This window comes from Corvus moneduloides, chromosome 4, assembly GCF_009650955.1.
Source record: "Corvus moneduloides isolate bCorMon1 chromosome 4, bCorMon1.pri, whole genome shotgun sequence".
NCBI classification, from domain to species: Eukaryota; Metazoa; Chordata; class Aves; order Passeriformes; family Corvidae; genus Corvus; species Corvus moneduloides.
In genome coordinates, this window is record NC_045479.1 from 50,482,516 (window position 1) to 50,497,282 (window position 14,767).

Sequence of the window (14,767 nt, forward strand, 5' to 3'; positions counted from 1 at the left end):
ACACATTAAAGACAAATACTGAGTAATAGAGCAGGGAAAAAGGCTTTCAGTGTTAAAACAGACTACTTTTTAGTGACAAATGCCACATAAAGCCTGCTAGACCTTTCAGAATCACAAAATCTTTGTTCAGCTCATGTTGCCAGGACAGCAGTATTACATAGGGCACATACCAGAAACTTAACAGCGCTGTGAAGGGGAGGGGAAAAAAAAAAAAAAAAACCAAAAGGAATTTCCAAACTGGGGGAACATTACAATAAAAAAGGCTAGCCTCCCCTTCTTACCCCACTCTGTACAACCTTCAACACCAAAGACCATCTTCTGAATTCCCCCCCCCCCAATTTAAACCACCTCTAATTCAGTGTTTGTAATTGCTATTTGCATGTTAAAGATGCATCTGAAAATAAAGAAACACCTTATTTCATAGCTGAAACATTGTAGTTTTCTCAATTTTCAGGGCTCCTGACTAACAAAAGAAACATAAATTAGAAGGAATGGGCTGGACTACTGAATCTGAGTCACTCAAAAAGTAATTTAATCTTTCAAAATAATGTGTTGAGTCTATGTAGGAATATGTGAATGTTTCCAGTAAAGGATATAAAGTCTTATTTTAAATGAGCATGGTTAGTATTCTTGCAGAGTGCAATTAAAAATATTCAACTTTGTAACCAACTTTCCTCACCCGAGTTTAAGAGTTCTTCAATTAATGACACATCACCATGAAATAGAGCCTTCTTTAATGCCTTATTCTTGTCCATCTGCAACATTTGATCCAACTGCTAGATAAAGAGAAGTTAAGTCAAAACCTGGAGACTGTTTCAAGGCAAAACCAATATAGCTTCGTTTCAGTACAAAAGCACTAATAATCTCTGAAACGACATAGCACAAAGGAAAGAGCAAGGTAAAACTTTTGTTCTTCCATCTCTGTAGATCTGTTCAGGGTCTACTATAAAGCCTAAGGTTTAAAATCAATTTTTCTGAGAGGTTCCATTCTCTGAAAATGGAAATATCTTCTTTCTCAACAGACCTGCCATCCTCCCACACTGCTCTCAATTTTTCTTACCGTAATTTGATTTCAATTAAGATTCTTTTTTATCTTATGACACTAGAAAAACTTTGCAATGCATTTAAGTACCTTTTTTTTTTTGTACATTTCACACGTTGTGAAGTACAACGTTAAAAAATACAACTATCAATATGAAAGTTTGAGCTTGAGTCAAGGGACCTCAGTGACCAGCTGCCTGGCCTAGCCGCACAAGTCCACTGCTGTGAAGAGTTACAGTTCCTCTGTCATCCTAATTCTGTGGTGACAGAGGCATTTGTAGTGCTGCACCATAAACGTTCTGGCTGAAAAATGCACTGACCAAAAGATTAGTTTATGCATCAGACAGTTGCCCAATTGAAGTTCTTTTCAAAAGCATCATAGATTTGTTCTCTATTAAAGCTTCAGATGCAGCTGAAGATTGCTGCTGGAGCTATCTCAAGTCTACTAAACATTTACATACAGTGGTAAGCAGAGGATTGATTATTCACTAGTTTCCTTAGAGACAGAAGTAGGTATGAAACAAAGTTGTCTTTTGTCATAAGTTTTTAATTCCCAACATTAAAACTTAGAAATACACAATTTTTACAGCACATTGTACCACATCTTTCCAATAACTTCTGTAAAAACTAACAAAAGTGTCTAGAGAACCAAGGTGAGAAACAGTCAGTAGAACAATTTAGCCCTATTTTTATTCTACTCAGACAACAATTTTCAAATAAGGCACATCTTTGGATAGGAACCTCTATTTAAAGATCAAGGCCCCTAAAACACTGGCTATAACCTTTAGCCTGAGACTTCAAGAACTCAGTTATACTTCCATTTTTCAATTCTGGTCATGAGACAAACCCACACTTAAAAGGCCTCACAGCACCTACCTCACACTAATGGGTACTTCACACCTGTAAGATGCAGTAACACCACTGAAATCTTCAAGTTAGCAAGAAACATTCTCAAGAGATTTAAGATATAAAACAGCCTTACAGGCCTCTGGCCACTTTCAAATTTACTCTCATGCTGAAATATGATTAGGACTAGGGTCTGCTAGTCACGGGGAGAAAGTCCTTTAAAATAAACATTGAGGGTTCATGCAAGAAGATAAGCCCCTACAATTCAGGTTTCATTTACTGGATTGAGGGCACACCAGCATTACCCTGGTGGGAAAGAGCCTAAGAGGAAGCAGCAGCCGCATCCTCCTCTGAGACCCACTGCGCTCCGCTCCCCTCACGGTTTCAAGCCGAGGCCGCCCCCCACCCCGAGCCGCCCGGCCACGGCTGGTGGGCGCCAGGCGCAGAGAGGCTCAGCCTCACCTGTGGCTCCTGCCGCACGACGCCAATGTCCCAGTCGCCATCGTCGCTATCGCTGCCCTCGTCGCCACCCGCCACGACGCGGGACGCGCACACCACCGCGGCCATGCCGGCCCTTCCCGCCCGCGTCGCCTCAGGGCGGGCGGGTCACGCGGCTGAGGCGGCCGCTTTCCCGCTTTCCCGCGTGCCCACGCCCCGCCCCTCAGGGAGCGCCGTGGGCGGGCAGCTGTGGCTGGGGAGGGGAAGGGGAGGGCTGCGCCGTGCTGGCTGTGGCGTCATGGTGCCGGGTACAAGGAATCCCTGGCAGTGGTACTGTAAGCACGTGGGGCTGTGACACGGCGCACTCGTGGCTCCGCTGCTGTGTGGGTGCTGGGAGACGCAGCACAGCCATGTGTGAAGTTGTCTTTAGATATGTGGCTGATGTATACGTGTGGAGTCAAGGTAAAAGATACGGCTTTCTCTCTTTAATTGCTGACGTCGTTAACATGCTCTTTCCACGCCATTTCAGCTAGCAGCAGTCAGTGGCGTCACTTACACGTGGGCACACGCAGTGTCACATAGCCCGAGCCCGCCGTGGGGACACTCGCGTGGGAAAGCTGAAGAGCAGCCGCGCACAATGAGCCAGACTTTCGACCTCCAGCCTGGCTGCATGGGGCATTACTTTCAGAACTGTGGTTAGAGTTCTTTCTAATGACAGACAGTAATATCTCATCTATTACGAGGTTCGCGTGTATGCTTTGAAGAACAAATGAGGAACGACGTTCTGTGTTTCATCCACAGGCAATATTGCTCTTTGAGCTCATCTCAGACCTTGCCCCAGGCTGAAACGAAATTCAGCATCCACTCACAGAAGAGGAGTGTGGTCTTGGAGAAGAGTACAAAATGGTAAGTGTAGTCCTTGTGCCCATGGCACTGTAAAAATGTAATTTTGGGAAGTTAATTTTAAAGAAAAGATACCCTTGATCAGAAAGTGTCCGTGAAAGTTTTCTTATTTATTGAGTTAATTTTTATTGTGTCACTTTTGTTTTGTTTCTTGATGCAATGCAATGTATAAGGCAACTTTTACCATGTTGGGATTTGCAGGTTAGCTAGGGTTATGCTCGGAACATGCTAAGTGCTATAAAAATTGCACTTATTGCAGACCTGCATGGTCTGCATATTTCAATTCAAAATTGAAATTTTTAATAGCTGCATTTTCTGGATTTTATTTGCTTGTCTGTTAAATATAACAGCCTGTTTGCATTAAAGTATAATGAAAGATTATTAACAACAAGGAACTCTGGTGTAAGAAGTAGGTGAACATGTTAAATGAATTCCCATGAGAGAAACTTCCAATACTGGAAACTTGATAGAAATGCAAACCCCCTTCTTTTCACACAGCCTCTGTAGAGCAAAGGTTGCTAAAAATTAGTCAACTGTAATACGTAATTCTATATAAAGGCTTAGCTTTATATGCTTATTTTGGATTTATCTGTATACACTAAATCTCTTTTTAAATTATTTTGGTAATGAAGATAAAATGTTTACCATGTGTAATAATTCAATGTTTTTGTAGGCATGTCAGTTCTTATTGTAACTTTTATTCTCAGTTTTCAGGGGTTTTTATTACTGGCCTGAATATTTCTTATGAATATGTCTTATTTCTCTCTGCAGAGGAAAAGTTGAATTTATGCCATTTTTGTGTAGCTTCTTTGTATCTGTATTGAACCTGCAAGTACTTGACTTTATAATAGTCTCCATAACTAGAATCAAACTTCCATCTTGTTATTCATTTGGCTTAGCTGTGTTCCTGAAGATGGACTTGCTAGTAGAACTTATATCCCCAGCTGCTAAACTCTAAAGACGACTGTGACTTTTTACAGCTGGCATCACATGTTCCTGGAGAGTTATTTCTAACTGGCGCTGCTACTATCAATAGATTCATTACCTTTAATACACTACCAATTGTTTAGTATTTGACAATTGTGATATATTTGTACTGGTCCAGGTTTCAGAGTTGGAGATGGCTGGTTGGTTTGTTTGTGATTTTTTTTCCTTTTCTCTGCATTATATCCCATCCGAATAAAAATGTCACAACAGAAACGTCAAACACAACCTGCATGCCGCTGCTTCCTCAAAGGGCACCACTCTTTAGGTAGGTAATTTTCAGTAACAGGCCCAATAGTGCCCAGTGTTAAAAAAAAATCCCAACTCCTTTCAAAGGCTCACAGTGTAGAAGAACCTTGCAGCCAGTGTACTCAATACCTGTTTCAAATGTGAACAAGACAATCATGCAGAAGCTGGTAGCAGGTGATCTCTCCTTTTGTGTTTGCTTGGTGCTGTAAATCAGACATTATTGTTGATGTAGACTCTCCTACTTCTTTTTCACATTTTTCTTACTCCAGCTTATTTGTGACCTTCAAGTCTGTCTTCATTTTTCAGCTAGGCAGACTTATTTTGGTTGACAGCATGGTAAGTCTTGGCTGTCATCCATATTTGCCAAATATCAGTGTTCTTGCTTACTCTGATATGAACACTTCCCAACATCTTTTCCATGTTGCTGTGCAGTACTCATTTTACATGCAGGAGGTGATTATAGAATGACTCAAGCTGGGAAAACAGAATAATTTCCTGTATCACAAGGGGTATCAGAATAAGCACTGAAGGTCTACTTGAAAATAGGTACCTAATCTATGTGTATCCTGTCTTTGTGTACTTGCATGCCAGCCTGTACTAAACATATGTGTTAAAAATACAGTGAATAATAAGGATAGCAGTCACTGGCTGCAGTAAATAACAATATTCTTGTAAGAACCTGGTTTTGCTCTGAATAATACAACTTCCTTAATACACTTCCTGTCTTTCTTTAGCCATCCTCCTTGCTGGCCATACTTGCATTTAGATATTTTAGATTTTTATTTGTCAGCTGACTTTTAACCTTTTCTGGTTACTTCTGGTACTAAATAGATTTAATTAGTTGAATTTCTTCTGAATTTTTATCTATACCTCATGTTTTATCTTACGTGAAATTGATATATGCATAGCTAAGAATGTTTATTCAAACATGATTGCCAGAATATTGCAGAATATTTCGACTGATTCGGTTTTGTGTGTTTCAGACCAAAAGGCTGAGTCAGCAAATACGTACAGATGTTGACGTTGCTAAAGTTCTTGGGAGGAGAATCAGAAATGGTAAATGTTTAAAGAGAGTGACTCTGTAAAGCTTAATTCAACTCAATAACATAGTGCTAACAACACAGCAGCCAATACTTCAGAGGTTCAATGGCAATAGCATTTTAGTGGAGTTCTACATTCTGTGATAATTCTCTATCACAGCTACTGGTTTGAGTCTATACTTCCAGCATTCTTATACAATTTTCATCTGTGGTAACATTGTTTAGAATAAAAGCTCAGTGATTCTTTATTTTAATGTTGGCTAGATATTACTTTGACAAAACTCAGCCCCATGATGGGATGATGATAAAATATCTTGAACTCATTTCTTTCATGTTCTCCTAATTTATTTGTGCAGAGAAAGAAGGAAGACCTTGTGCAAAAAATGGCTACTCCAGAAAGAAGAGACTTAGTAATTGTAAGAAATCCTCATTCCCAGGGAGGCTTAGTAGCTCTGGGTCTACAGAATTGACAAATTACCAGTAAATGTTCAGCTGGGAGATGGTGAACTTACAGCTGTACCAGTAACTTGGTTAAGAGCAGGACATGAAGGAATTTGCATAATTTGAAAAAAGTCCCATAAAGTAGCAAAAATGATTGCAATTTAACAGGTCACATTCATGAAACAAATGGGAAACAAAGTAGTTTATATGGTACTGGATGAATTTTCAGCTGACTTGTAAATATATTTTTAGGGTATTTCAAGTGTAAAGATGGATACTTATTCTCTAAAAAGCACTTAAGTGGTCTGTGTTCCTTCTATGATCTGAAATCACCCTTTGTGTTAAATGTTTAGTTTTGCTATCCTGAAATTTTGTTATGAGCTGCTGCACTGCAGCAAATTGGGTTATTCATAATTATTTCAGTCATCATTCTAATGGACTTACAAAAGATGGAAAGCATTTCGTTTTATCTGTTTTGCTTATAATTCTTCTTTTTTACAGCTGTGTTCCTCCTGTCCGCTTTACCAAATCTATCTGGATGGGACATGATATAAAATCTGCTGCCAAGCACAGGAGTATAAATTGCATACCAACTGGTTTTCTGTTCGTAAAATTTGTTTTCTGGTAGAAGCCTTAAACCATTGTCAAAATTCCCCATACTAGGTGGGGAATTCATGGACGTGATGTAAACCTGAATCCTATTGTGAAAATATCTCTTATTATCACAGTAATGTATAAAAAAACCTAGAACAAAAATTAGGATGTTGAGGACATTTTCTTTTATTTTAGTGTCACTCAGGCAGATTTTTAGCTTCTTTCCATATAACCTAGAAACTTTGGTCTGTGTAACAAGTCTGTGTCAGAATGATTCATGGTATTACTAGATGCAACCTCTCTATTAAAAATTCCTCATTCCTCCACTATCTCTACTCTGCTCTATGCTATTTTGTCCCCTTAATCTTAACTGGCAGTACTCCCACTTCATTATCATGGTGAGTACCTTCTCGTTTCAGCCTATTGACTCTCGGCTGGTACTCAGGCAACCACTTGTACTAGTATTGCCTGTCTCTTAGAAACTCAAATGTTTGAATTTTCTAATGGCAGTTTATAATGATCAAGTGCTGCTTTGAACTTTCTACACCATTTACCTTCTATTCTGGTATATCACTTTGTCTTGCCACTTTTATCAAGATTGAAGGTTATCCACATATTTCAGTATATTCATATATGTAATATTTTTGTTGGTTGCCACATTTTATTTTGCTTTGGCCAATTCAAAAAGAATATAGCTTCTTGGCAAAGGGACTGGTTTTAAATCAAAAGCTGGTTTTGCTTTATCATGTTTGGTGGTTTGTATTATTTTTTTCTCTTTCTTCTCTTTTGTTAGCAAAGCATACAATCTAACTGTCACTTCTGCATACTGAATGGCCTTGCTATCATAGGTTTACCACAGGATATGAAGTCTTTGGTTATCTCTTACTTTTACAGCTGCTGGGGCTGCTTACCAGTAGTCTCTGGGCATTGTGACAACTCCCACAACATATATCGTCTTCCTGGACTTGTTTTGTTTGAGTTTGTTAAGTCAGGATGCTATTTTATATTATGGTCTATGATTCTGGCTCTCCAAAGTAATACTAGTAATTCAGAGCTCCTAAAATCTCAGTTTCTTTTCTGAGAGGAACTGTTCAGCCCCTCACTGAATTCCTAGGATGTGCTAATTGGACTTCGCTACCGGTTCCTTTTATCTCATACATCTCTTCCAGCAAAATCAGCATCTCCTTTAGATCTGCTTTAAGGTCTTCTCTTCAAGAGTAATTGTGATACCATCCACATCCCCAGTGGTATAAACTAAAACTGTTACAAGTGCCAACAGTTGAATCATGAGAACATAGTGTGTGGGAAAACCATTCAAAGATGTTGTACTGTTGTCTAGCTCTTAGCTGTCTAGAGTTGCATTCTTATGCTACTCTTCAAACTTCCGTGCAGAAGTGTCTACCTGGGGAAGAGACTTTTATGATAATTTGAGCTATTCTGTCACAGCTGGTCCAAGTAACAGAAACCATGAATCTTCCTTTTTGGCCATATGGGGGAGCAGGTATGCACTGGGAATGCCCTGACTGTTTTTGGTTGACCAGCAGACTGAACATGACCAAGCAGTTTTCCCACGTGGTCAAGAAGGCCAGTGGCATCCTGGCTTGGATCAGAAATAATGTGGCCAGCAGGACTAGGGCCCTGATTGTCCCTTTGTACTTGGCACTGGTGAGGCCTCAAATCCTGTGTTTAGTTTTGGCCTCTTACTGCAAAAAAGATGTTGAGGTGCTGGAGCATATCCAGAGAAGGGCAACAAAGCTGGTGGAGGGTCTGGGGCAGAAGTCTTATAAGGCTGAGGGAACTGTGGTTGCTTACCCTGGAAAAAGGATGCTCAGGGGAGACTGTATTGCTCTCTTTAACTGTTTGACAGGAGGTTGTAATGAGGTGAGGTTCAATCTCCTCTCCTAGGTAAAAGTGATAGGATAAGAGGAAATGGCCTCAAGTTGCACCAGGGAAGCTTTAGATTAGACATTAGGAAAAATTTCTTCACTGAAAGGGTGGACAAGCTTTGGAACAGGCTGCCCAGGGGAGTGGTAGAAACACCATCTCTGTAGTGTTCAAAAGGCATGTGGATGTGGTATTTGGGAATATGGTTTAGTGGTGAGCATGGTGGTGCTAAGTTAATGGTTGGACTCAGTGATCTTTTCCAACTGTAACCTTTCTATGATTCTAAAGCAATGATTATTGAGCTTACAGTAAAAGGTTCCTTCCCTCTAGTAAATCCCTAATATTTAAATGGCCATTGTCCAGCTTCCTGTGTGCTCATATAGAATCATGTTTCTACATAGCATCCTGTATATGTATCTGCAGCTTTTTCTCCCTACGTCTCTAACCACTGATATAACTGCTTCATTCAAGTTCCTGTTGCCATAGATATAACAGTTCTCTTGTTACAAAAACCTCATTAATTTCAGTGCGTGAAATCAGCAGGCACTAGTATATTAAAAAATATACCTTCTACCTAATTTGTGTAGTAAAATACTCAGCAGTTCCTATCTACTTTGATACTGTAAAATGCCCTGAGTCCTAATCATCCTATATACTAGAACTGTCCAGGTTATTTAAGATTAGGTCCTTCTTTGTTAATGCACCTGTATAAGCTGCCAACAGCTGTTTGATCCAGATTTCTTTCTCATAATGCTTTCCTACAAAATTTACCTTGCACTAAAGTTGTGGAATCCCAATTGCCTATGAGGCTCTGCAATAAACAAATTCGCCTCTGTCTCATATAGTTCTTTTCTATGTTCCTCCTTGAAATACCCATTTCTTTTACCAGATCATCCAAACTCATCATGGAATGTATCTGAAATCCAGATATATATGGGGGAAAAATGGACCATATGACTTGCATTAATGATCCATGATCATTCGACATCAGCCAATTGTAACAAACCTCCAATTAACCTCTTGGCTAACTTTCTGCAAAACCTCCACATTCTCCTTTGGCAGCAAGCTCTGACTGGGCATTTCAAGTAGACAGGATTTTGTAACAGGCAAATATTCCCACCAACCTGCTTCATAATTTGCTAGTAGATCTACTTAAATAATTCATGATGTAATAGAATTAACTTGCAGCAGTGACACTGATGGGATTCTTATTGTCAGCATCTAGAAGAACAGACAAAAGACAGCATGCTTTAAATAAGATTTTCCTGGTACATGGAAATTTCATCTGAGTGTCAGGACATCTAACCTTTGATTTTGAATTTAGGAGAGTCCTTGGGGAATTAATGGTTCTAGCTAGCATCTTTTTTTGTTTGTTTGGTTTGGTTTTCTGTTTGTTAGACTTACTTGATTTCTGTTATCTGGACTGGGATGGACAGGTTTAGATGAGGTGACAAGACAATTAAAGGCTGTATCATAATACTGTGGAGAAAAAATAAAGGAATTCAGTGTGCTTGTTCTTTGAATTTTTTCTTTGCAATATTCACATATTTACTACACAGGTTTTAGAAGTGTTTATATTCTAGTTCTTACTAGGCTTGAAATTTTGCAAAGTCAAATGCTGTATATGCCAGTAGTAAAAGTAAATCAGAAGACTTCAGCAGAGATACAAATACGCCACTTTTTCACCTTGCTTTTACCTAGTCTGCTTCCCTGTTTATTCCTACTCCTATCAATTCCAGCTCTGAAGAACAAGGCATACTTTTCCACTTCCTCCTTTGCATGGGAGATTTTGCTGCCTCTACAGTTGATCTTGCTTAGTTTTACCAGGAGCTGAAAGTATCAGATCAAGAAAGCAAGCTGTGTTAATGATAGAATACCTGCTAAGCTTGCACAAAGACTTATCCAAAGGGGAAAAAAGACAGGGTAGGGTAGGAAAGTAAGTTGCTCTTTGCACTCATCACAGAGGTAAACATTTGATTTCTACCAAGCTGAGGGCAGTGGAAGTTCTCTTTGTCAGGAAGAGGCCAGTGGACAAGGAAAACTGTGCAGCTCAGTAGTGCTGGCTGTTTGGAAGATCCTTTGAGGCTTTCTAAATTTTTTAACAAGTCATCGCTTTTTCCCTTGAGCCCTCTGTTGCATCAGTAACTAACCAAATACCATTAAAAATGCAACAGTCCTCTCTAGGCTTAGCTTTGGTTAAAGTAAAATTAGATCAATACATTAAAAATGGAATTTTTATGTTTTACAAAGCTGTGTTTATACTGAACTGAGAAGGCCTTTACACACTGATTTTTTTTACAGGAACCAGGATGAAAAGAAGTACAATACTGAAAAAACATTTTAAAAAAATGTTCACTAGATTGTGATGATAGGAATATTATGGCAATATGGAGAAAATAGAAACTTAGACTGTCACAGTAGACAATTATTTTCTATTTCAAATGCTTGTGGAGCTTTAAATGTTTACAGAAAGCTGTTTGCATGGTGGTTAAATATAATGAAAAATGTTGTTTCTATCATTCCACAACAGCATTTTTTAGAAAATAGATGTAGTTCATACTGAAGTTGTAGTGTTACATGCTTAGTACTGTTGTGGTCAAAGACACAAATGTTCTAATCTGGGGTGACTCAAAAGCATCAAGTACCAGGTATGGATGCATGTTGCTGTTAAGATTTATATACTCACCTAGAAATAATATTTATTATTTAAATATTATTCAAACACACCATAGTGCTTGTGCGTACTTTACCTAATCTGGTAACTTTTGCAAAGCAACGAGATCTTCAAATTGAAGCAACTGTGGAATTCTAAGATACTAAATTAAATGCACTGAGTTTTTAAACAAGTAGTAGCTAAGAATCTCTTAAGTCACATAGATTTCTCCAGAAATGTATTGTACCAGGCTAGGAAATGACAGCACATTTCCTTACTTCTAAATAAGATAGTTTGGTTTTAGGCCTGCTTGATGCTAATTTTAGTGCATGAGGCATATAAGGGTGTATGATGTAGCTTTGTCTTGTACTACAACAGTATTTCATTAGCCCCTAGTACAAAAAATGCCACAATCTGAAGTCAGTGGAAATTTGGTTGTCAGCCATGGAGATGGCAATAGCTGGCACCCCAGTAGTTAAGAAGCCCAATTCTGAGATTTAGTTTCAGTCCTTGTAATGTGATTGTACTGTTTTCTCGTCTTCAGTCATAAGAAACACTGCAGTATGTTACACTCATTTATCTAGAGCAGCTCGTGATAGTTCTGCTGCTTTTTTAACCTGCCAGATGTTTTTAAAAAAAACCAGTGGAGCACGTTACATCTCAGTCTGTCACATGTTCTTAGGTACATGTTCTTTTGAACAGTTCTTAAAACCATCACTGTACCTGTTCTGAGAAAGGGGAAGACGCATCAAGAAAGAAAATACATCATTGGACTTGTTATGTTCTTGGGCTAATAATTTCTTTGTAGCAAAAATTAGCTAGTGCTGAAACTAACACTTGAAATTTCTTATTGTGTATAGGTTTAGGTGGCTAGTATGGGAAAGTTCTATTTTACCATAAGCGTTGACTTTCAGGACTCTTTTTGATCAGTTTAAGTTAAGGTTTGTAATTTTTTGTATGTATATTTGATGTTGTATATCAAGAATACATGTTTCACAGAACTGTTAAATAGGACAAATATCATCTAAGTCTCATCTACATTACCTAAATATGAGTATTTACAAATAAATCTGTAGGCAGCAGTGTTAGTTGAAAGAAACGACTTTCTAAAGGAATTAATGTGACTATTTAAGCATATTTTAGCTTGAAGAGCGTTAGCCTGGAAAAAATGAATTAGATTTCTTCATTACATTTGGAAGCAACGTTAAGGTTGTCTATGCTTTCAAATAATTTAGAATAATTTATCTTTTTCTCCTGCTTGCCTTGTTTCTACTTTCGGTATGTAAATATGACTTCTGTTTAACATCTACTTGTTATTCTGGCTGCTTTATTTGTATGCATTAGCAAAATAGTCTTTTGTTTTACCTGCCTATGACATCGCTGATCATTTTGCAACATGTTCTGATGTTACAGATTTGAGGTTACAAAGCTGCGAGTCACTGTGTGGAAAAGAGTATCACAGTCAACAGCAGAGAGTCACGTCATGTCATGTTGTGGCTATTAACTGGCAATTAACTGGCCAGATAACTCAGGGACCGTAATGTGTTCGAGTAGGTATTGAGAATATATTCACACAATAAGTCATTACAACTCCACTTCTTGCGTGCCTCTTTAGATCTGTCAGAAGCACTTTCCTGAACTGGTACCAAGATACTTTGCTTTCATCTGTTCTCCAGATCTGTGAGACAGAAGGTGGTGCAGTGAATACAGTGTTGGGGTAAGAGAAAGGCATTCACTATTGACAGGGCACAATGTGCTTGAAGGGCAGGATCCCTCTGAAGTAATAGGTCCTAGATGGTTTCTTGTGGGAATGCTTGGTTCTAGTACCCATACTGTCTAATTTCAAACTTTTCATTTTTATTTGAGAAAAAGCAATAAACAATCTTTTTGGATCAAGGAAAATTTTCTTGTTTGTAGCTTTTGCTGGCATAACTTAGTTTATTTGAATATTGCCAACAGGAAGTCTTCTGCCTTGTCTTGCTGAAGTGAGTGGCCTTTTTCATGCAGAGGCACATAGCCTTAATTCCTATACAAATTCTTTTTGTCTAGATGTCTCTGAAATTTAGAGTCATGGAAGAAAAAATCCACAACCTGGGAACGTATCTAATATATTATCAGCAGGTACTGAGGAACTATGTTAAATTTGGGCATAAGATGATAAATACAGGTCTTGTTTTGGGGAGTTTTTCTGCAAAACAGTAGTAGTATGTGATTCCTAGTAGTAGGAATTACTACTGCAAAACAGTAGTAGTATGTGATTCCACAGTAATTTGGGAGGACTCCTGGGAAGGACTGCTTTTCATTACAGATGGATTCTTGTAATGATTGTGTTATGAACATCCAGCTGCTCTACTGAACTGTTACTCTCACTGCTGTACTTGTTGCAATACTTCTAGGAAAATGCTAAAAACTGTGACTACTTTTGAAATAGTGTTAAAAGTTTTTAACAGATAATGGTATAAAAAAGAAATTTTTTTTTCCAGAAAACCTGAGGAATCAGGAAGAATTTTTTACTAAGGCTTCTAGAAGCAATGAGTAATTATTAAGCCACTTCTGGTGATACAGTTAATGATCAAAACAGCAATGACAGAAGTATAATGAGAACAGTGGATTAAGTATAAGGAAAGGCATTTGGTAATGTAGCGTTCAGTTACTGGCATTGAAACTGCTGTTTGAGAATAATCATAAGCATGTGGGAGTAGTACATCTAATTGATCCAGAGATGATTAAAAGGGAAAAAGAGATTTTTGATTGATCAGGCTGGGTTTGGATCACGTACTTTCTCTGTTACTGAGTTGCAGCAGAAACCTAAGAAACATCCCACTTGGTTTGCTTGGGCGACTGCTTACCTTTCTCTGACTTCATTATTTTAGCAGCAAATAAAAATAAAATAAAAAAATATATATGAAATTGCAGGAAGTGAAATCTAAGGGCTCTTTTTAGATAAATGATATCTGAAGCATTCTGGGTTTTGCAAGCCTCCGACGGGTGTGGATCCTGGCTTGGGTTAGGCTGAATGATGGAAAAAAAATGCCAACCTCCTAGAAAAACACAAAGGAGATTTTTTTTAAAATAGAAACTCAGTACCTGAAAATCATGGATCAGGCAGGGAAATATCATGAAGTAGCTGCTCTCTTGCTGGTGTAGCACTGTTTTAATTTGATTTCTCATTAATATGTTGCTGGGGGATATCCCAAGTGAAAATGAGTTGATCTCTATGTGTGTACAACTGATATACCTACACAGAAAATTTTAGCAGCCCCTTCTCATGAGCTCTGTTATATGGAAGATATTCCTTCTTCACTGTTCTATAGATCGTCTTTTATTCTGATGTTAACAAGGTTGTTGCTGGAGGTCAGCTATGTCTGGATAGGTGTAGGTTATTTTTTCTGTGCTTCCTTTTTAAAAGGCTGCCTTTTTGCATTCTTTTTGCTGTTCCTGTCTGCCCAAGCAGACTATTTGTGACAAGCTACCAACCCAAGTTCATTGGATATAGAGAATGTGCTAGACTGGGTGTAGGAGCTTGGTGTTCTAGTCTCTTTATTGAGAGGGAGCTTTTCCCCAGGTATTTGTAATAGAATAAACACATTTGTAGTTAGATGAGAAGGTGCTGGAATGGTAAAGAAATGTCTCATTGCTTAGAAAAGCTGCCTCCTCATATGCTCACTGTTCAGAATTCCTATGACATATCTCA

At 38.5% G+C, this 14,767-nt stretch overlaps 1 protein-coding gene and 1 long non-coding RNA gene across 3 annotated transcripts in view; one reads left to right on the forward strand and one right to left on the reverse strand.

Annotated features, from left to right (window-relative positions):
• The window catches only part of ASZ1 (ankyrin repeat, SAM and basic leucine zipper domain containing 1), a 38,086-nt gene extending 35,554 nt beyond the window's left edge, over positions 1-2,532 (reverse strand). The window contains exons 1-2 of one of the 2 annotated variants that reach the window (XM_032107482.1): positions 2,350-2,532; positions 680-773 (exon numbers count right to left, since the gene is read on the reverse strand). In XM_032107482.1, coding sequence (XP_031963373.1) covers positions 680-773; positions 2,350-2,454 — 199 coding nt within the window. In that variant the 5' untranslated portion in view covers positions 2,455-2,532. Of the gene's footprint in view, positions 1-679; positions 777-2,349 lie in introns of both variants that reach the window. The other variant, XM_032107481.1, reaches the window with a different exon arrangement.
• Positions 2,533-4,396: 1,864 nt separating this feature from the next.
• Positions 4,397-13,280, forward strand: LOC116443598. Its single transcript, XR_004239994.1, has 3 exons — positions 4,397-4,480; positions 5,445-5,517; positions 6,444-13,280. It is a non-coding gene; the product is annotated as an uncharacterized LOC116443598 (long non-coding RNA).
• The last annotated feature ends 1,487 nt before the right edge of the window (positions 13,281-14,767 follow it).